The 21,348-nt window shown below is 39.3% G+C and overlaps 1 protein-coding gene across 7 annotated transcripts in view; it reads right to left on the bottom strand.

The window, feature by feature from the left end:
* The window catches only part of Cast (calpastatin), a 129,084-nt gene that overhangs the window by 65,885 nt on the left and 41,851 nt on the right, over positions 1-21,348 (bottom strand). For 3 of the 7 annotated variants that reach the window (XM_008830545.3, XM_017797502.2, XM_029562273.1), the window contains one exon: positions 7,995-8,066. The exons of 2 other annotated variants lie outside the window; for them this stretch is intronic. In XM_008830545.3, coding sequence (XP_008828767.1) covers positions 7,995-8,066 — 72 coding nt within the window. Of the gene's footprint in view, positions 1-4,644; positions 4,768-7,994; positions 8,067-21,348 lie in introns of those variants that run through there. 2 more of the 7 variants (XM_008830551.3, XM_008830550.3) reach the window with 1 other exon arrangement.

The raw sequence follows: 21,348 nt of genomic DNA on the forward strand, positions 1-21,348 counted from the left end.
TCTAACTATGGAGACCTTGGTTAGACCACACCTGCATTCAACACGCTTCTGACATCCATCAGCAAGTCTCTAATTAGTGTTTCCTTCACCATTCACCTTACCCATTCACCTAACATCTTACTCATCATGCACAACATGTACTGACCACAGAAGTCTACAGAACAGAAACAAACTGTAAGAAGTTAACTCAGCAAACTTAATAAAAGCATATCTGAATCCTTTCTCTAAAATAGAAACATTGCCCCCTCCCAGAATAAAGCTAAATGTTAGATTTATCTATTTATTTATTTATTTATTTATTTATTTATTTATTTATTTTTTACTCTTAAGGTCGTTTGAAGATCTGTTCCTCTATTTGTCACTATGTAGCCTAGTCTGGCCAGGAACTTACAATGAAGACTAGGCTGGCACCTGATGTAAGTCCAGTCCACCTACAAGGGAAGGCAGCCAAAGACCTCTCACCAGAGGGTCCTAGAATCAAGCCTTCAGTTTCACAAATCAGCACATGTGGAAGTACACAGGGAGAACACAAATGTCTGAACAATAGTTAGGGGAAAGAAAGTACTGGAGGAGGACGTTAGGGAAACGATGGAAGCAAGCCAACACTTAGGAGTGTCAGACAGCACTCTTGTGTTGCACTGTGTCCTGCTCCAGTAACATCTCAGTCCTTAATGTCTATGGCTTTGGGATTTTCACTTTGGACCAGCATTCTTGTTTTAGGTTTTCCTTTAAACATTCATAGTCCTAGTATTTATTCTAAGAAAACAACAGGACCTGATTCATTGCCGCACGCCTTCCATTTTGCTTTTACAGAACCTTGACAGCAATGCTACTTAGCACGTTTCACAATGACTGTTCATAGATGCTTCTTTGGTGTGTCTAGCATCATGTTCAACCAATGTAGAAGTTCAAGAAAAAAGAAGAAAAGAAAAGAAAATGGTTCTTTAGTCCTATTTTTTAAAAATAACCATTCTTTAAACTTTAGTCAAAGGAAAAACATATTGTTTCAAAAACTCTTTCAAATTCTAGAGATTGATGATGAATATTAATTTATTATTTCCAAGAAAATCTTTATATTACTGCAACAGCATCCTAGGACTCTACTCATATTTAAAAAAACTAATCTACTTTTGAAATCAATTTATTGAAGTACTTATCAAGCAAGTGCTTTATGGAAGGCACTATGATAGATGATGTGGAACTTCAAAGATTAGGTTCAGTCATTAGCAGGTCCAAAGTGTAGTAAAAAGCTTGAGTTCTGAGAACTGAGGTAACTGTAGCCTATTGAGACATGAGGATGCACTAGCATTCCATGCACTAAGACTTAATTTTCAGAAGGTATTTTATGGAGACCTACTAAATAAATCGTAGAAAACAATAAAGGGAGATGAATATTATGTTCTTAATCTGTAAAATGGGTACAATGAAAGTCTTTTCTCACTGTATTACATCATAGCATATCAATATTCAGTGTATGTAAGAACAGAGTATTTTTCAGTAAATGTAACCACAAGCATTAATAATGTTACAAAACAAATTATGTCAAACTATTTTTTTGAGTGACCTGTTATAGTCACTCTGAAATAATTTGTTACTGTTTAGCACAGACAGTAGAGAAATGCAGGGTACGAGACAAGCAATGCCTCTCCACTACTGGCATGATTACAGATTTTATCCAGATCTTCAGTGTCCAAATAAATAGACTTACTTGGAAACCACAGTCTTAGATGTAGTAAATTGTCCTTAAAATTTGGAAATGAAAGAACAGTTCAGAATTGTTACACAAAGTGCCAAGAGTATGTCTGATGGAAAACATTGGGTAGCTAACATGTTTTATTTTGAGCCAGCTATTCATGGAGAAAAAAAAAAAGTACAATTGTTTGTGAAGATCCGTAAAGTTTTTCCAGTACTTATATTATTACTATTTATTTATTTTTATTTTTTTATCACTATTTTTGTAATTTTTAGTAACTACATGATTAGAAGAAGCATTTCACTACAGCTTTAACATATTCAGCAACACACTCGACCTGCAGGCCTCTCTCTGGGGTAAGCCCATTGCACCCTCTGTGCCTTGACTCCCCCAGCCCCATTCACCCTCTCATCTCCCTGGTGTCTCCCCTACTAGCCTGGGTCCTATCCCATTCCTTGTCTTGGTGCTCCAGGCACAGGGGGAACCACCACTTCTTCCTGATCCTTTGCATCCAGATCAACTCAGTTCTTTCTCGGGAGCATTGCTTCTGGGCCTGGCGCCACCCTCACCTTCTTCTGCTTCCCTGGGCCTGCAGGATCCCGCAGACCTCATTAGCATGACGTAAATTTCCATGCTTCCTCCTCAAATATAATATATTTTTTAAAAATTTGTTGATTTTTGTGTGTGTTTGTGTATATCCAGTACTTATATTATTAATGCAATGTACTAGAAGAGTATCTTCTTCTTATCAGTCCAGACATACTGATCTAAAACATATATTTCATCTTCATATCATATCCAAAATGAGGGACCCATAAGTCATCAAAAAGGAAAGATACAAAGATACAGATGGTGGTGGGGGGCTAGAGAGATGGCTTAGCCATTAAAATCAGTGTCTGTTCTTCTAGAGGACCCAGGTTCAATTCTCAGCACCCACATGGTAGCTAACAACTGTCAGTAACTCCAGTTCCAGGGGATTCAACGCCCTCTTCTAACCTCCATGGGCTTGCATGACACGGGTGCACTTACATACAAGCAGGCAAGACACACACATAAAAATAAAAAAATAAAGTTTTTTTTAAATCAAAGATAAGGAAAAGTAGTTCCTCCTAAAAAGTTGTGATGACTTAAAGACATAACAGTTTTTATTTATTTACTCATTTATTTATATTTATTTATTCAATTTTTGCTTTTTAAACTTATCATTTTTATGTGTATGAGTGTTATGGCTGCATGTAGGTAAGTACACCTGTGTCGTGCAATGCCTGCAGAGGACAGAAGAGGGTGTTGGATCCCCCAGAAATAGAGTTATGGGCAGTTGTTAGCTGCCATGTGGGTGCTCAGATTCGAACCCAGGTTTTCTGCAAGAATAGTCAGTGTTCTTAACCACTGAGCCATCTCTCCAGCCCCCATAACAGTTTTTATAAACCATGAAAAGGAACTCGTGTGTTGGCCAGTTTTAAGAAGTTAGGTCAGATAACTACTCGTGTTCTTCTGGCAGCTTTCTTTTGGGTTTCATTCCTCCAAATTATGATTTTATGTTATACCTTTTATATTTTCATTGTGGGGAGACATTATATAATCTGCCAGTTCTACCAGAGAACAATCAAGAATCTGAAATTTAGTGAATTCTATGAAATCAGCTCACTTCGGGCAGTGGGAATCTCTAAAAGCTGCTAACTGCATCATAGACAGCATTCTACACCTGAATGTGCTGCGTTTGAACAACTGTCTCACAGTTTGCAAAGCCTAAGTTTGTAACAGACAGGTAGTACACACACACACACACACACACACACACACACACACACACACGCTTTCCCCTCAGCCTCACTGCTTTTGGTCATCTCTAAATCCTTTTCCATCAGTCTACAGATGTGGCCTTCCCTAGGTTGCATGAATTTGCTAAATTTTGCTACTTCATTTTAATCCTTTATACCTCCTAAAACCCAAGTAGTACGCCCTACCACATCCCCAAAGAATGCACTATTCCTGTCTGATACCAGAAAATCGGTGCACAAAAGTAGAATTCCTGCCCACAAGCAAATTATCAGGCTCTCTCCAACTCTTCATCAGGAAATAAACTTTCCCCCTTTGAGCACCACATGCTGCTCCTTGAGCTTCTCTGCAATGCAGAGATTTCCTTTAGAAAACGTCTCGGACAGCAGGAATTTCCAGAGCTGCTGAATAAGCAGCTGAGGCATAGGTGGTAAAGACCAGTCAGAGCCTCCTAAGTCCCACTAAGTGGGTAAACTGCGTAAACTCTCCGCCTCATTCCATAGAGGTGTACAGTGGGGATAAAAAACTTGGTTCTGTGCGTGTTTACAACTGGAGAATGCTGGAGCCCTAATGCTACGGAGGGCATCCTTCAATCTCTGAGAAAACACTTTTTGTTCTTGAAAGAGATAAAGTTTCTGTTGGTGATGTTATCCTACCCCAGTATCAGCTTGTGTTCAAGGAAATAGAAATGAAACATGTTACAACACTTGCCCCACCACGCCCAGTATGTGTCAGGCACATAGAAAGGTCAGACACTGCAGCTCATTCTCTAAACAGAGGTCATGGGCAGGGGCGGGGCGCAGGCTTTCTGGGTGGAGGAGGGGGTCTAGTGCTAGAAACCAAAGCGCAAAGCCAAATCACTGGATAGCTGCTGCTGTGCTTTCAGCGTTTGGTCCGGGGAACATATAACCCTTTATTTTGTAATCCTTCACGTCCGGTCACCAGAAACATCCTCATCTTAAGTAAAGCTAATAAAGTGTTCTGGACAAGAGGGGTGGACGAGAAACTCCTTCGAACTTACAGCCCATCTGGAAAGGAATGAGAGCTTGGGGTGACAGCAAAAAGAACGCGTCCCAGCCTGGGAGTCTGAAGCAGGGTCCAGGCCCAGGGACACGCAGGACTCGGGAAGGCAGACGCAGTTCTGGAGCAAAGCGACCCAAATCAGTACTCACTCTGAGTGTGACGACGGGGCCCAGGAAACCTCAGCTTGGTTTTCGGGTGTTTGCATTCCTGGTTAGCTCTACCCCGGTGGTTTCAGTTCTGAGCCTTAGCTGAGTCCACACAGCATGACGCGGTGGGGCGGGGCGGGGCGGGGTGGGGCGGGGCACCGGATGCTCCCCGCCCTCCTCCGAGACAAGCAGGGATCCAGGAGCTTCTGCTGAGGGAGGACCCAGTGAACTCACAGGTCGCTCCCACACCCTGGGCCTGATTAACCTAGCCTATAGCCTGTGATACAGGCCACATGCCTATCGCTGCCAGGTTGTCACCGTTTGACTAACAAAATAACGCAGCAGTAGTGGCACCCTTAGCTCATACACACCCCAAATATCCACTTTGAGGCCAAATGGGGATTACAATCCAAGATTTCAGACACCACTAAAATTGCATAAATAGTCTCAGAGAATCAGATTTGTACTGAATCATTTTACATTATACGATTTTATTATTGAAATTTTCAAAGAATAGATTTGGAACTATTGAATAAAATATTAAATCAGGTCCTGGAAAGCAGTTAACAGTGCGTAATGCTCTCCAGAGCACTTGAGTTCGCTTCCCAGCATCCATGTGGGGTGGTTCACAACCACCTGTAACTCCAGGACCAAGGGGATCAGAGCCTCTGGCTTCCCTGGGCACCTGCACTCTTGTGCACACACACACACACACACACACACACACAATTAAAAATAAATAAAAATATGTATTGAGGAATCTAAACAACTATCCATAGATTAATGAAGTAATAAGTAAATAGAGGGAAAGGCAACACTTTTATAGAAGAAAGCCAAGTCATAAAGCAAATGATGCAGTCAGTTACCATATTTTAAAAGACATATGAAGAAATCATTTTCTCAAAGCCATAAATCAGCCTGAATAACAACCTTGAACCCTGGACTTGGTGAACGTGGGTAAGGTGGTAGTAGCCAGTGCTTGAGAGCAGAAGCCTGGGGCCTAGCTGGTGACAGCTGAGCAAGGCCTCAGCTCTGTATTCAGCCAACACAGAAGTGACAGTCAGGGACTAGGGTCACTAAAGGAGGGAAGCTCACACCTTAACAGTCAGTCAGAGCAGGAGACATCTATCTGCCTTCCCCTTCCAGGTGTCCCCAAAGCAGCCTTATTTTCATATTCCTTTTCCTTCTGTCAAATAGAACTCATTAAGGGAAAACACATACAATCTGATGTTTTATAGTTCCCCAAGAAAATCCTGTTAGAATGCTTTTTAATGGAAATATAGCATAAAAGTCACCTTCTGTTACCTACTAGTGTTGTCCTTCCTTAGGGCAGGATACCTCAGCTCCCATAGTTTTCACTGACAAATATTCTTTTTGTGACAAAAATAGCACCTATGGTTGTTCGTCTACAAGTCCCAGAGAGTTAAGGGAATGAGAAAGGAGGGAGGGAAGAATTAAACTCTAAAATCTATTATTCAGGAAACTAGGGAAAGTGACTCAGAAAAACACTAAGGAAGAGCAAGATGAAACATAAGATTAGTGGACAGAAAGGCCATTTTAGAAGCCAAGGAAAGAATTCAAGTTTGGCTTTAAATACTAAAATAAAATGTAGTCAAAATGCCTCCACTTCCCACCTATGCTGCCACCCAGTTTCTTAAGATAGAACAGGCTTACTAACCATGCCACCTCAGAAAAACTAGATGGTAGTTTCCTGTGTGGAAAAAATGATGGAAAAGGCCTTTTAGGTAATATATTTGCTCCAGAAAAAATTAGATGTGGTTTCCCACAGTACACTGTACCTCCAAAATTTTAGGTTAACAAACTATCACTAAACATCATTATGTGAGTGGGGTTGCTATAATGAATTATGTCGTATTTATAAAAGCATAATTTAAGTGTAAGTTAAATACAAAGTCTAATTACATAAAGTTAATACCTTTTTGGAAAATCTTCACCAGAACCTCAACAACAGAGAATAAGAGCTAACAAGAGTGATCCCAGCAGACATGTTTCCCAACAGTGCCAAGATCTTGGCCCAGGGCACAGTACTTCACGCATTTCATTTCTGCTTTGCAATAGCTCTGACAAGAGAAAGCCCATTCCCATTCTGGTGAGGCGGCAGAGGCTCAATTGTACCAAGCAAAAAGTAGCAAGGAGGAATCTGAACTTGGAAGTGTTTGGCTGCCAAGCAGTCCTTCTCCAGTAATCATCAATGCTGTGGAGTCCCCAACAGCAGCAACAGACACTTAAACTGCAGACCTCAGTCTAGAATTCATGCTGGTCTCAAACACTAATGCATTCCTGTATTTAAAATTCACAGTCTGTCAGTGTTCTTTATACTTTTTTAATGGCTGGTAGAAGGGAGATTTGAAGTCTATAAACATAATCAGCATCTTAAATATGGGTGGTGTTCTGGGCCCAGCCTATTTTGCAGGCTCGACTTCTTTTCCCTTCTCAGTTGAGTCTTGGTCTGATTCCTTGAGGATGTTGGAACTCTGGGAGACACTAAAGTATCAATCATTCATCAAACAGGTGGCAAAAATTAACTCACAGACGTCATAGGATAACCATCAGTTTTAAAGAAAAAAAATACTTAATTAAAATACTATGCAAATAATTCTGAAATAGTATAGGGCTTCAGAAAATCTGGTACATACACAGATAGCCCACAACTTTGGCTACAAGGTTGAACTGAAGTTAATAGAACAATTGTTTTTATTCAAAACTACTAGCTAAAATTATGATTTCTTGACTTGACAAGTGATATTTCAGTGATTCTTTTATGAGACACAAAGCTCTGAGGTGTTAATATTACAAGAAAACACTCAGAGATTACGGGACCTAGCATTGAGAAGGACCCTGTATGAATGCGAAAGTTGGGTTTGAATCCCACCTCCATCTTACTGGTGGTATGAGCTCATCAAGGTTACTTAACCTCTCTGAACCATGGTTTCCTAATGTATAAAGGAATAGTAATGATAGGTTGTGAGGGAGTCTGTAAAATAATTGCATGGAGCACTTAGCAGAGAACCTGCTGTCATTAATGCTTATGGGAGAGATTTTAATCCTTTTCTGAAGAATCAAGAGGATAATACTTCACTCACAAAAGTCCAAAACTATCTACAGATACCTATGATAACAATACCTATTGAACAAGTGATATACCAGGAATAATTATAATATAAATTATTTTACTAGATTCTAAATGATTCAAATCATTGTTAAGAAGCTGCTTCCTCTCCTCCAACATGGAAATGACACCAGTTCAATAGTTTTGGGTGACATGTGAGCCCTGTTTTCCTTCTCTCCAGGCCCCACCCACTGATGGCCTCCTGGGTTCAACAATGGCTGACCTTTGTGGCTGGAACTGCTCCACCAACATGAGTTCTGGAAGGTTGACTGCTCCCAAGGCTTGCTGCTTTTTTCTTGAAAATAGAAAATATTAATTTCAGTGGGAGATAATACCTTAATGATGTGAAAATTATCATATCAATGTAAAGACTTTCTCAAAGAAAAGACATATTAACATACTAGGCACATCCAAATTAAAATATATCTTTTTTTTTTTTTTTTTTTGGTCTTTTTGAGATAGGGTCTCCCTGTAGCCCCAGCTGTCCTGGAACTCACTATGTAGACCAGGCTGGCCTTGAACTCACAGAGATCCACCTGCCTATGCCTCCCAAGTGCTGGGACTACAGGCGTGTGCCACCACGCCTGGCTTAAACATATCTTTTAATTTTCATAACTTTGCCAGAAATAACGAAAAAGAAAGTAAGTTGCACAAATCTCAGCTGTTCAATATTCAGTAATTTTGAAAAGATCCTCACCTAGAAAGTCATCATTTCCCACCATGGAATCCTTCCAGAAATGTCACACATGGTGCAATAGTTGCCTTCTGTCATACGGTTCTATAGTGTACACAGTGAATCACACAACCTCTGTAAAGGTGATTTAGCAATAGCTCTCTCTCCTAGTTAGCTTCAGCGATCAACTAGACATAGCCCAGAACTATCTGAGGGAGTCTCAACTGGGGGATTGCCGCCATCAGATTGGCTGTGTGCATGTCTATTGGGCATTTTCCTGATTGTTAGTTGTTGCAGGGGCTCCTGGGCTTATGAGAGCTAGCTGAGCAGAGGCTAGGGAGCAAGCCAGTAAGCAGCGCTCCTCCATGGTTTCTGCTTCAAGCTCCTGTCTTCAGTTCCTGCCTTGGCCTCTATGATGATAGATGGTAACCTACGAACCAAATAAACTCTATCCTCTCCTAACTTATTTTTGATCAATGTTTTCATCACAACAGAAAAGTAACTGGAACAATCTCAAAGACATAATTATACTTATAAAACTTTATCTTGGAGAAATGGTAAAGGCAAGAGCTTTTATTCAAACATTAACTATTATTAACATCAAAACTTAAAACAATGAAATGTAGTAGTTATGAGTATTTAAGTGCTTATCATGTGCCAGACAATTATTCTATTGGGATAATAGCATTATAATGCTCCAATAATAAAATCTATTGAACATTATTCTAAGTGCCTTAAGTATAATGACATTTTAAATCTTCACATTAGGTGATATAAAGCTGCTACTGTTATGCCATTTTATAACTGAGACAGCTGAGGCATAGAATGAACAGATAAGTCAGACATAGTAACAACTAGTAAGTAGATGTCTGCTTGATTCTCTATCCCTTTACCTACTCCCATGAGAAGGGGTTATGGTATGACATCTGACAGGGAAAATGTCATGTTATTAAAAATCACGTCACAAAAGAACACTTCATTAAATGAAAACACATTGTTTATATTTCACATGAAGAAAAGCCAGATTATAAAATAGTGTGTATGTATATGTTATAATAGCTTTTGAGCTGAACTCTGTGTAGCTGAGGATAATCTTGAACTTTTAATCCTCCTCCTTCCACCACCCTCAGTGTTGGGATTACAGGCCCATACCACCTGGTTTATGTTGTGTTAGGGATCAAACCCTGGGCCTTGTACAGGCCAGGTAAGCACTCTATCAACTGAGTTATATACCCAGTTTAAAAGAAGTTTAAAAAAGAATCTTAGGCTTTCTGTATTTTCTTAAATGACTGTTTCATCTGAGGAAAGGAAAATACAGAAGGAAAGAAGGAAAAGTAGAACACAGTTGCTCTCTCAGAAAAACTTTTGTATCTGATATCTCTTACTTTGAATATCTGTGCTCCAAATAGGGGGCAACATAGGAATTCCACAGCTCATAATATAAAATGGTGGATTGTGCGCCAAGGTCTATAAAATGTGAATAGTATACTACAAACAATGAGTACACAAAGGATGGAAACACTAATTTGCTGACATATAACACAAGTGTTTTATATCTGTACAGTAAAAGTTTTATTGCTATTGCCTTAGTAATCAGAAAATTTAAAATTTAGCTCTATGGGCTCCAGATAATTTCTAGGTATCCACTAGTTGACCACTCTCAGAGTGCTTCAGGAAGATAACTAGGATGGACTCCTTTATAAAATGGAATCTAGGGACCATGGAGGAATGGGCAGGAGTTGCAGGCCCCTGGCATTATCTGAAGAATAAATACAAAATCTCCCAAGCACACATCACTGCCACCAACAAAGGGAAGAAAACTCCAAGATAAATATCATAGGAACAAAAGGGCCAGTCATGTGTGATGTGGGAAATGCTGAAAGGAGGAGAAAACCTAAATTTGATCTGACTGCAAGGCTTTTTCAAGTTATCAAATGCATTAATAAATAGCTTCTGAAAACAACAGCATGTGAGGGATGTTAGAATACAACAGCAGGGAAACGGAGAGAAGGTGAAAACCACGGAGACTAGTGGTCATTGTACACTGAATCACACTTGCCCCAAGCACGAGTGACTAGAGTTCAGTCTCAGCAGAAAGCCCATTCTTCAATCCCTGTCTAAATACAGACTCCACTCACCACAGCAAAACTCACAGACCAGATCCCAGCTCTGCTGTAAAATCTAGAAATGGATTCCACTGTTGAAACATGTTAGCTGGGATTTTGCCAGGATAATTAAAGAAAATTCTTTTTTTTTTTTTGACTATTGTGAAGCCATTAAGTTAAATATAATAACATGTTTAAACTCAATATACATTCTGATCGCTATTTCACCCTACATTAACTCATTAACTTTTGCTAAGATTTGTTTTATTTTTAATTTAATGTATGTATGTGTGTCTGTGAGTGGGTATGTGCACATGAGCGCAGGTGGCCTTGGAGGTCAGAGGTGTCAGATCCCCTTGGAGTTTGCTGGGAACTAAATCCCAGGACCTCTGCAAGAGCAGTAGTCACTCTTAACTACTGAGCCATCTCTCCAGTCCCCTACAGGTTTACTTTAAAAAATTATTTATTAACAAATTCATCTCAGGATTTGTTTCAACTCAACTGAGAATCCCTCAGCTTTCCTGCAGAAGATTGCCCATGGAACTGCCTAAATTACTTATTCTAAAGTCAGTTGAGTTTGGTTGGAACAGAAGTGGAATTTGTAAAAATGATATTATATTAATTTGTTTTTAGACAAGGTTTTACTGTGTTACTAAAGCAGGTCTTAAACTTGTGAGCTCACATCATCCTCCACCTCTTCCTTCCAAGTATCTGGGACTACAGGGCTGGGCCACCATACCCCCATTCTTGCAATTTCATCTAACAAAGATTTAAGCCCTTTGCCAATGTCAGCCATTTAAAACCCAAAACAAAATCTTACAAATATGCACATGTGCAGACCACAGACTGATTATTTTCAGGCTAGTATATGATTTAACTACAGAGCTTTGGCAGATCTGTAAGACCTGACTTGCTTTCAAATAGGACAGAAATTAAGATTTGATTGTTATGAAGAAAGTAATCATGTAAATATGGAGAAGGGAGGGGAGGGGGGCATCGAAATGAGTATAACAGCATGTGCAAAGGTCCTGAGGTAGAAATGGGCTTGCCACACTAGCAGAACAGGAAGAAGCCAGTGCAGCAGAAATATGGAAGGTGCAAGCATACCTGGTATGAGGTAGAACCAGAAGCAGGACCTATATATTCAGTCTGAAATAATGTGGGTTCCAATGACACTACAGCCAGACATTCTGGAATCAGTTTCTTCTAGGGTGTGACCTGCTTCTGAGACCTGGTAAGGCCTCCTCTACCTTCAGATGCAATGTTCTCAGTCTTCTGGCTATGTGTCACCTTGGGCTTAGTTTTGCATGCATCTTCACCCTGATGCCCCATGTCAGCAGCATCCGGCCTGAGAAATCCCATCCAGGCCTGGACATGCCTCTCCACTTGCCAGGTATTCACATTCGCTCACTAGTAACAAAATGGGAGTCACCTATGCACGCTAAGTGGCAGCTTTCAAAGCTTTCAGGCCCTTTCTGCATTTGTCCTAATCGAAGATTTGTCCTGGTCCATACCAAGAAGTTACATCAGAACACCAATACCGCTGTAAATTTAAATTTTGAGTTAAATTATTTTTATTAATTTCCATAAATTCATAGACTAAAAGCTACTCAGAAGATTGTACTTGCTAACCAATCACATACTTTCTTCTTTTTTAAATAATATATTGAGAATTTCATACAGGGATATAAGCAAACAAGGTGTTTCGATCAAATTCCTGCCCACTCCCTCCCCTCCAACTCCTCCCATATCTCCCCATCACTTTTTTCTGATAACTTCATGGACTCTGTTTTTTGTTTTTTTTTTAATGGGCCTTTTTGCTACTTTAACATTCTTCCTCTGAAGAGGTAACCCTAAAATCTTTTAAGGATTAGACAAGAGCTCCCAAATACTTTCAACATTTTTGGCCTTTGGAACAGAGTATGTTGCTAAGGGGCCCAAGGACATTTTAACTTTTAGCCAAGAAACTGGCTACTTTTCTTTGGGGTCTTTTTACACTAACTGAAGCCAATTTCTACCTCTTATTCTTATCACACCATCCTCTGAAGAGGTTAACCAAATTGCGGATGGGGAATTGCATTGCAGACCACTCTGGCTTCTTCCATGCTGAACAGGGATGCAGAGTGACAATTGGGGTACCCCTTCAGTGGGTCTATCTAAAATACTCCCAAATCACATAACTCTTATCTCTAGGGGGAAAAGAAAGTCCTTGACTGGTGAATAGGAGATGTGAAGGAGAAGTAAAGGCAAGAGTAATTAGCATTTCAAGTTCTAGACAGGGAACTAGAAAAAAGTCAGAACAGGGCAAATTTCAAATGTTCATATTGTTCATTCATATGAGAATCCATTGGAATTTCTTGATGAGAGCTTCCAAAAGCATCCTTCTATTGGGTTCCTCCTCACTTTTCTTTTGTCTGCCAAGGCTGGATTCTAGAGTGATGGACTCAGGATTTGTTTTCAGGTATTTTGATAGCTGTTGGAGTGGTTAGAATCAGTGTCAGTTTCCTCTAAAAGCTTCTAGATAGGGGGAGAACACAAATTTGGCCATCATTATAGCACAGTAACAGGTTGTCTCCCTTAGCTACAGGTGGGCACTATAGTATTGAAGACCAAGATTTGAAGTCTGACATCTGAGCAGCACTTTCAGATTCAGAACAATACCATCAATGAAAAATAATTGTCTAAATAAGTTTTTATCTGGTCTTAAGCCTAATGTCTGAGAGGTGAAATCCCTTGAACTCTTAAAGAAATATATTAATCATGTTACTCTTTGGTTACACTTTCCTTTTGGGTGTTTGAGACCATACAGTTGGCCCAAATAAAACAATTTATATTTACACTTAAGGTCGTTTGAGGTTCTGTTCCTCAGGGGTTACATGGGCTTGTGAGGAGCCCCTGGCTCCTTTCTTTTTCCTGTTCCATCAATGTGAAGATTAGGCAAAGGTCCTGCTCAACCGTGGCTGGCTTCACTTGGAAGCATGATGGACATGTTTCCTCTGTTGACCCTCCTCTTTGTAGACTGGACACTGGTTCAAGGCCATTTGGTGGGGTCTCCATGGCCTCCAAGAACAAGAGGACAGGTGACTCACCACAGTTACAGGATATTATCCGAGATGTTCCAGAGTCCCCTGGAACTTAATTGACCTAGGAGCAGGTTAGTATAGGCCTCAAATATGGCTATTAAACATCCAATAAGGTTAGTTCCACCAGCCTGGTACTTTTTATTACCATGTGCTATATAGATAAAGCTTGGGTAAAAAACCAAATACTCTCAGATAAAACTTGACTAGATATATATTTTGTTCCTTAAACTAGTTGACTAAACTATGGCCTTAGAAATTTTAAAATTATGTATATATTATTTTTGTCTCACCCTTTATATATCATAACAAACCTACACAGACCTTTACCACTTGGTTAGGCGTTCTCATTTTTTCTATTTTGGAAAATATCTCCATTCCCATATCCTTTTAACATCTTTTACATTCTCACTTTTTTTTAAAAATAATTTGAGACATAATAACATTAACAAGTAAATTTTCCATCTGTTGTGAGAATTCTTTTCCTGGGGATACTAAGCAATGCTTATTCAATTTTAAGGTTCTAATGTCAAACCAATGTTTGATTAAAGTTTTACTGAGGAACCAATGAACTTTCTGAGCTTACTTACCAAGATAACTGAGGGGTTGTTGAAGTGTATGAATGACCTGAGGGTGTGCACACTGGAAAGCCTTTACCCAGCATGGGTCAAGCCTTCTGTTCCGAGCCTTCCCCAGACTGTATACTTTAGCCCTCCCCAAATCCAGGAGACCTTGTGTGATTAGGACCAAATTACATACAGTTGGCTGGGAAGAGTGGCTGGATACTCTGCTGAGGGTCCACTGACCCTGACTGCCCCTCCTTTAATGAAGGAGCACAACCGACAACAAGCCTGATTGTGACTAAGTTCAGCAATCAGGTGCTGCTGAAGTCATGATGATGATAGTTATTTCATGCAGAAGGGACTACTGTACAGTATCATCTTATCAAAAGGACCTGGAATTTAAAAGGATTTGCTGCTAGGATCCACATATGAGGGAGAACATACATCTTTTGTTTTTCTGAGTCTGCGTTACATCACATAGTATAACAGTTTCTAGATCCATCCATTTACCTGGAAATTTCATTATTTTATCTTTCTTTCCTGCTGAATAGAACTCCATTGTGGAAATATACCACATTTTTGTTAATTGCTCGTCATTTAGGTTGCTTCCATCTCTTAGCTATTGTGAAAAGAGCAACAACAAACATGGTTGTACAAGTGTCTCTATAATAGGATGAGTCCTTTGGGATACCAAGGAGTAGTATAACCAGGTCATATGGTATGTTCATTTTTAGTTTCTTAAGAGTTCTCCACACTGTTTTCCATAGGGGTTGCACGAGTTTGCATTACCACCAGCAGTGAATGAGCATTTCCTTTTCCACATTCTTGCCAGCATTTGGTGTCATTTGTTCTCTTGATCTTAAGCCAGTCCAGGTTAAGATGAAATCTTAAAGTGGTTTTGATTTGCATTTCCCTCATTACTAAGGCTGTTGAACACTTTTTTTAAGGTGTTTAGATGCTTCTTAGCCATCTTTATTTCTTTCTTTGAGAACCCTCTGTTTAGATCTTTAGCCCATCTTTTAATTGGGTCACTTGTTCGATTCTTTGTTTTTTGAGTTCTTCATATATTCTGGATGTTAAACCTCTGTTAGATGTGTCACTGGTGAAGATATTTTTCCCCATTCTGTGGAATTTCTCTTCACATTTTTGATTGTTTCTTTTGCTGTACAGAGCTTTTTAGTTTAATGAGGCCCCACTTGTTGATTGCTTACCTTAATTCCTGAGCAACTTCTATCCAACTTACAAAATCCATTCCTACACCTATTTCTTGTAAGTTACTGCCAATATTTTCTTCTAATATTTTCATGGTTTCCTGTATCACATTGAGGTCTTTGATCCATTTGGAGTTGACTTTTTTGCAAGGTGAAAGATAAGGATCTAATTGCATTCTTCTTCAAGTGGAGATCCAGTTTTCCAGTGCCATTTGTTGAAGATGCTGTCTTTCTTCCATTGTGTGCTCTTGGCAGCTTTGTCAAATATCAGGTGGCTGAAACTGTGTGTACTCAGATTTGGGTCTTTAATGATATTTCATTGATCTATGTGTCAGTTTTTCTGCCAGTACCATGCTGTTTTTATGACTATAACTCTGTAGTATATTTTGAGATCTAGTATAGTAATCCCCCCAGCATTGCTGTTTGTGCTCAGAGTTGCTTTGGCTATTTGGGGTCTTTTGTGCTTCCATATGAATTTAAGGAAGGTTTTTCTTATAATTCTGTCAAGTATGTCATGGGGATTTTGATTGGAATTGCATTGAATCTATAAATGGCTTTTGATAGGATCATCATTTTCAGAATATTAATTCTTCCAATCCATGAGCATGGGAGGTCTTTCCATCTCCTGGTGTTTTCCTCAATCTCCTTCTTTAAAGATTTAAATTTTTCATTGTAGAGATCTTCAATGTCTTTGGTTAGGTGTCTTTGGTCAGATTTATTCCAAGATATTTTTTTTGCAGCAATTGTGAATGGGAGCATTTCCTCATGTTCTTTCTCCAATTGCTTGGTTTTGGTATATAGAAAGGCTATTGATTTTTGTAGATTGATTTTATAACCTGTGACTATACTGAAAATGTTTTTCCAGTTCTAGTTTTCTGGTGGAACTTTTGAGATCTCTTAGATATAGTATCATTTTATCTACAAAAAGGGAGAGTTTGACCTCTTCTTTTCCAATTAGTACTCCTTTAATTTCCTTCTCCTGTCTTATTGCTCTAGCAAGCGTTTCAAGCACTATGTTGAAAAGGAGTGGAGATAGTGGACATCCTTGTCTGGTTCCTGATTTTAATGGGAATGCTTCCAGTTTTTCTCCATTTAGAATGATGTTGGCTGTGGTATTGTCATATATAGCTTTAATTATATTGAGGTATGTTTCCTCTAGTCTAGTATCCTCTAGGAATTTGAACATAAATGCATGCTGAATTTTGTCAAAAGTGTTTTCTGCAGATATTGAGATGACAATGTGGCTTTTGTCTTTGAGTCCATTTATATGATTAATGACATTCATTGACTTTAGTGTATTGAGCCAGTCCTGCATCTTTGGAATAAAACCTACTTGATCATAGTGAATGATCTTTTTGATGTGTGTCTGTATGTGGTTTGCAAGTATTTTGTTGAGAATTTTTGCATCTATGTTCATTAAGGGTATGGGTCTATAGTTTTCTATTTTGGTTGTGTCTTTATCTGGTTTGGGTATTAGAGTGATGCTGGCTTCATAGGAGGAATTTTGGAGTTCTCCCTGTTTCTATCATTTTGAATAATTTAAGTAGTATTGGTTGGGGGTCTTCTTTAAATGTCTGGTTGAATTCTGCTGTAAATCCATCTGGGCCTGGATTTTTTAGTTTGTTTGTTTGTTTTGATTTCCTTATATGTTATGGGTCTGTTTAAAGTGTTGATCTCTTCTTCGTTTAACTTTGGTGGTTCCCATGATTTTAGATATCCATCCATTTCTTTTAGATTTTTAAATTTAGTCGAATATAGGGTTTTAAAATATTCCCTAGGGGCTGGAGAGATGGCTCAGCAGTTAAGAACACTGGTTGTTCTTGCAGAAGACTCTGGTTCGAATCCCAGCACCCACATGGCAGCTAACAACTGTCCATAACTCCAGTTCCAGGGGATCTGATGGTCTCTTCTGTCTGTGGGCACTGCTCAACATGAGTGCACTTCCCTACATGCAGGAAATATATACATAAAGTAAAAAAAATAAATAAAAATATTTTAAATATTACCTTATAATGGTCTGGATCTTTTGGGTGTCTGTTGTGATGTTTCCCCTTTCATCTCTGATTGTGTTGATTTGGATTTGCTCTTTCTTTCTTTTGGTTAACTGGGCTAGGGGTCTATCTTGTTTAGCTTTTCAAAGAATCAGCTCTTAGATTCATTGATTCTTTGTATTGTTTTCTTTGTTTCTATTTCATTAATTTCTGCTCTGATTTTTGTCATTTCTTCCCTTCTACTGTGCTTGGGTTTCCTTTGTTCTTGGCTTTCCAGCATCTTGAGTTGCAGTGTTAGGTCATTTATTTGGACTCTTTCTAATTTTTTGATATAGGCACTTAAAGCTATAAACTTCCCTCTTAAGACTGGTTTTAAAGTGTCCCAGAGGTTTTGTTGCATTGTATTGTCCTTTTCATCGAATTCCAGGAATATTTTATTTCTTTCTTAATTTCTCCTTTGACCCACTTATTGTTTAGGAGTGTGTTTTTCAATTGTCATGTGTTCGTGTAGTGATTGGGGCTTTGTCCAGTGTTCATTTTGAGTTTTACTGCATTGTGATTGTGGTTAAATAGAATGCATGGAACTCTTTCTTTTTTTTCTTTTCTTTTTCTTTTTTTATATTTGTTGAGGTTTGTTTTGTGGCCCAGTATGTGGTCAATGTTTGAAAAAGTTCCATGGGGTGCTGAGTAGAAAGTATGTTCTTTGGTGCTTGGGTGGAATATTCGAAAGATATCTGTTAGGTCCATTTGATGTATGATATCATTTAATTCAGATGTCTCTCCGTTTATTTTTTGTCTGGTTGACCTGTCTAATGGAGACAGTGGGGTATTGAAGTCCTCTACTATTACTGAATTGGGATTAATCTGTGTCTTAAAGTCCTATAGTGTTGTTTTTATGAATTTTGGTGTGCCAGAGTTTGGTGCATATATGTTAAAGATTGTATTATCTTCTTGGTTAATTGTTCCTTTGATCAGAATGAAGTGGCCTTCCTTGTCTCTTCTGAAGTCTATTTTGTCATATATTAGAATTGCAACCCCTGCTTGTTTCTTAGTGCCATTTGCTTGGAATATTCTTTTCCATCCTTTCACCTTAAGGTAGTGCCTGTCCTTGAAGGTGAGATGGGATTTTTGCAGACAGCCAAAAGGTGGTTGTTTCTTAATCCATTCAGTTAGCCTGTGTCTTTTGACTAGGGAGTTCAGGCCATTGATATTTAAGGTTATTATTGAAAGATGTGTATTGGTTGCCATCATTTTGATTGCTGTTTGTGTTCTTTGTCTTATTTTGTGTTTCCTCAATTATACCTTTATTTTCTTTTATTACCCCTAGGGTATAGTTGTTCCTTTCTCCTCTCTTCATATTGCTTCAATTATTCTTTGAAGGGATGGTTTTTTGGACATGTATTCTTTCAGGCTATTCATATCATGGAAGATTTTTCTTTCCCCCTCAACTGTAATAGACATTTTTGCTGAGTAAAGTAGTCTGGGCTGGCACCTACTGTCATTTAGAACTGGAAATACTTTGGTCCAAGCTCTTCTGGCTTTCATAGTTTGCATTGATAAGTCAGCTGTAATTCTGATGGGCTTTCCTTTATACATGACTTGTTTTTCTTTTGCTGTTTTCAGTTCTTTGATCTCTCTTTGTTCTGTATATTTAGTGTTTTTACTATGATGTGTCATAGGGAGTTTCTTTTCTGATCCTGTCTATTTGGTGTTCTATGTGCTTCCTGTATTTGTATGGGGATATCTTTCCTTAATTTCTGGAAATTCTCTTCTACAATCTTGTTTAAGATCTGGTCAATACCATTAACCCAAAATTCTTCTCCTTCCTCTATGCCTATGACATGTAGATTTGGTCTTTTCGTGGTGTGCCACATCTCTTGCATATTCCATTCCTGTGTTGTTGTTGTTGTTTTTTAATTTGCCATAATCTTTGCTTGAGTGGTCCAGTTCTTCAACTTTATCCTCCAGTGTTGATACTCTGTTTTCTGTTTCATTCATTCTAGTGGTGAGGCTTTCCCTTGTTGTTTCAAGTTGGCTTATTGAGTTTTCACTTCCTTCTTCATTTCTGCCTGATTTTTCTTCAATATTTCTCTTTTGTGAATTCATTCACAAGTTTATCCCTATCTTCTTTTAGTTCTTTGATTCGTGTGTTCATGTGTTCTTTAAATACACTGAATTCCTTGATCATCTTTATGCTTGTTCTTTTAAATTGGGTGACCTGGATTATCTCTAGGGGATTCTTGTAGAACTCTTCTACAGGACTGGTGGAGTTTGGTGGGGATATAGTGTTTTGGCTTTCCATTTTATTATTCTTTCATTGTGATTTTGGCATGTGAATTTCTTTTGTTGTTTGTGATTCTGATATGAGAATTAAGTTGATGTATGCTTCTGTTTGTATTATAGGGGTGCCTTTGTCCTTTCCTTATTGGTTATGTAAAGCTGGCTGGTACTGATTTTAATTTCTCTCAGGTTTTATTTTGGAGGGAGCTAAGGACTTCAGATCAGCTACTCAGAAGCACCCACAGAAGCTCAAGTCAGGTTCCAGTCACATACACTCAGGCTTCCTTCTAAGGTTTGGACCCCTACTAGAGGGGACTCAGAGCAAAATTTGGGAAGTTCCCTGAGGGGGCACTGATTTTGGAACTCTTGGTCAGTCTGCTGAGTTCTCAGCCCCTATGCCAGAGGAAGGCCAGAAATAGGCACTCTCTTCGGTCTGCTGAGATCATAGCCACTACACAGATGGAGGTTGTAACCCGCCCTCCCCAGCTGTCTGCTAAGATCTCAGCCTGTCCTACCAAAGCCAGGTCTGCCCCAGGGCCTTGGGAGGGGACTCACACAATCCCAGTTAGGGGGTTGGGTATGGTGCAATTAGGGGAAGCTCACCTCCTCATCGAGGCAGGATCCAGGCACTCTAAGGTAGTTCTCCACCCGTATGCCAGAGGGAGGCCTGAAATAGGCAGTCTCTGGCAGTCTGCTGATATCACAGCTGCTGCACAGATACATTCCTTCTAATTTTGATGTGCACCTTTGCTGAGCTTTATAGAAAGCACACTGTCAGGAACACAACGTCTTGAGCTTTGGCCCGATGACACACTGGCACGTCTGTTCCCAGGCTCAGTTGAGTCACTCCTTCCTTGCTGCTGAGTGTGTCACAGGGTAATGACTACAACATTGATGTCATCCTACATGCCCTCTACTGGATACAAACCTGCAGATACCAAGTCTGATTCATTTACAGAGAGTGTGTGAGTACTCCTGCTCATGGGAATACACTTGACTCTACATTGCATGTGTCCATGGACAGAATCCACACACCAGGAAGAGGTCAGCACATCAGACACCTCATTCTTGAACAAAGAATCTTGGAAAAGGATGCACACATTGGGTTGTCTGCATCTGTGGCTACAGGGGACATGAAAGGAAATAATCCCATAATATTTTTCATGTCTATTGTAATAAAATCTACTGAATGACTCAGAGCTCACATCCTAAAAGCTGTTTTCAAATAACAATGAAAGGTTAGAGCCTGACAGAGAGCTGTGACACTGCTGTCTAAAAGCTCAGCAAAGGTCTCCTCAGGGAAGGATCCTGCTGTTCTGCCACTTAGTGATAGTACAAGGAAAGGGGGCACATTGTGATAAAGTCTCTCCTCCAAGTATGTGGCCAGACCATGGTCAACCAAATACTAACTACAAGATTTTCTGGCAAGTTTATAAATATTTCTAGACACCAGTTTTTCTTATCTGAGTAATATGAATGACTCTTCAAATTTCAGGGGTAATTAAGAATGAGATGGCACTGGGCATGGTGGCACACGCCTTTAGTCCCCAGGAGGCAGAGGCAGGTGGATCTCTATGAGTCAAGGCCAGCCTGGTCTACATAGTGAGTTCCTGGCCAGCTGGGGCTACAGGGAAACCCTGTCTCAAAAAGACCAAAATAAATAAATAAATAAAT

Source organism: Nannospalax galili, unplaced genomic scaffold (assembly GCF_000622305.1).
Source record: "Nannospalax galili isolate Female #2095 unplaced genomic scaffold, S.galili_v1.0 scaffold1014, whole genome shotgun sequence".
Classification (NCBI taxonomy): Eukaryota; Metazoa; Chordata; class Mammalia; order Rodentia; family Spalacidae; genus Nannospalax; species Nannospalax galili.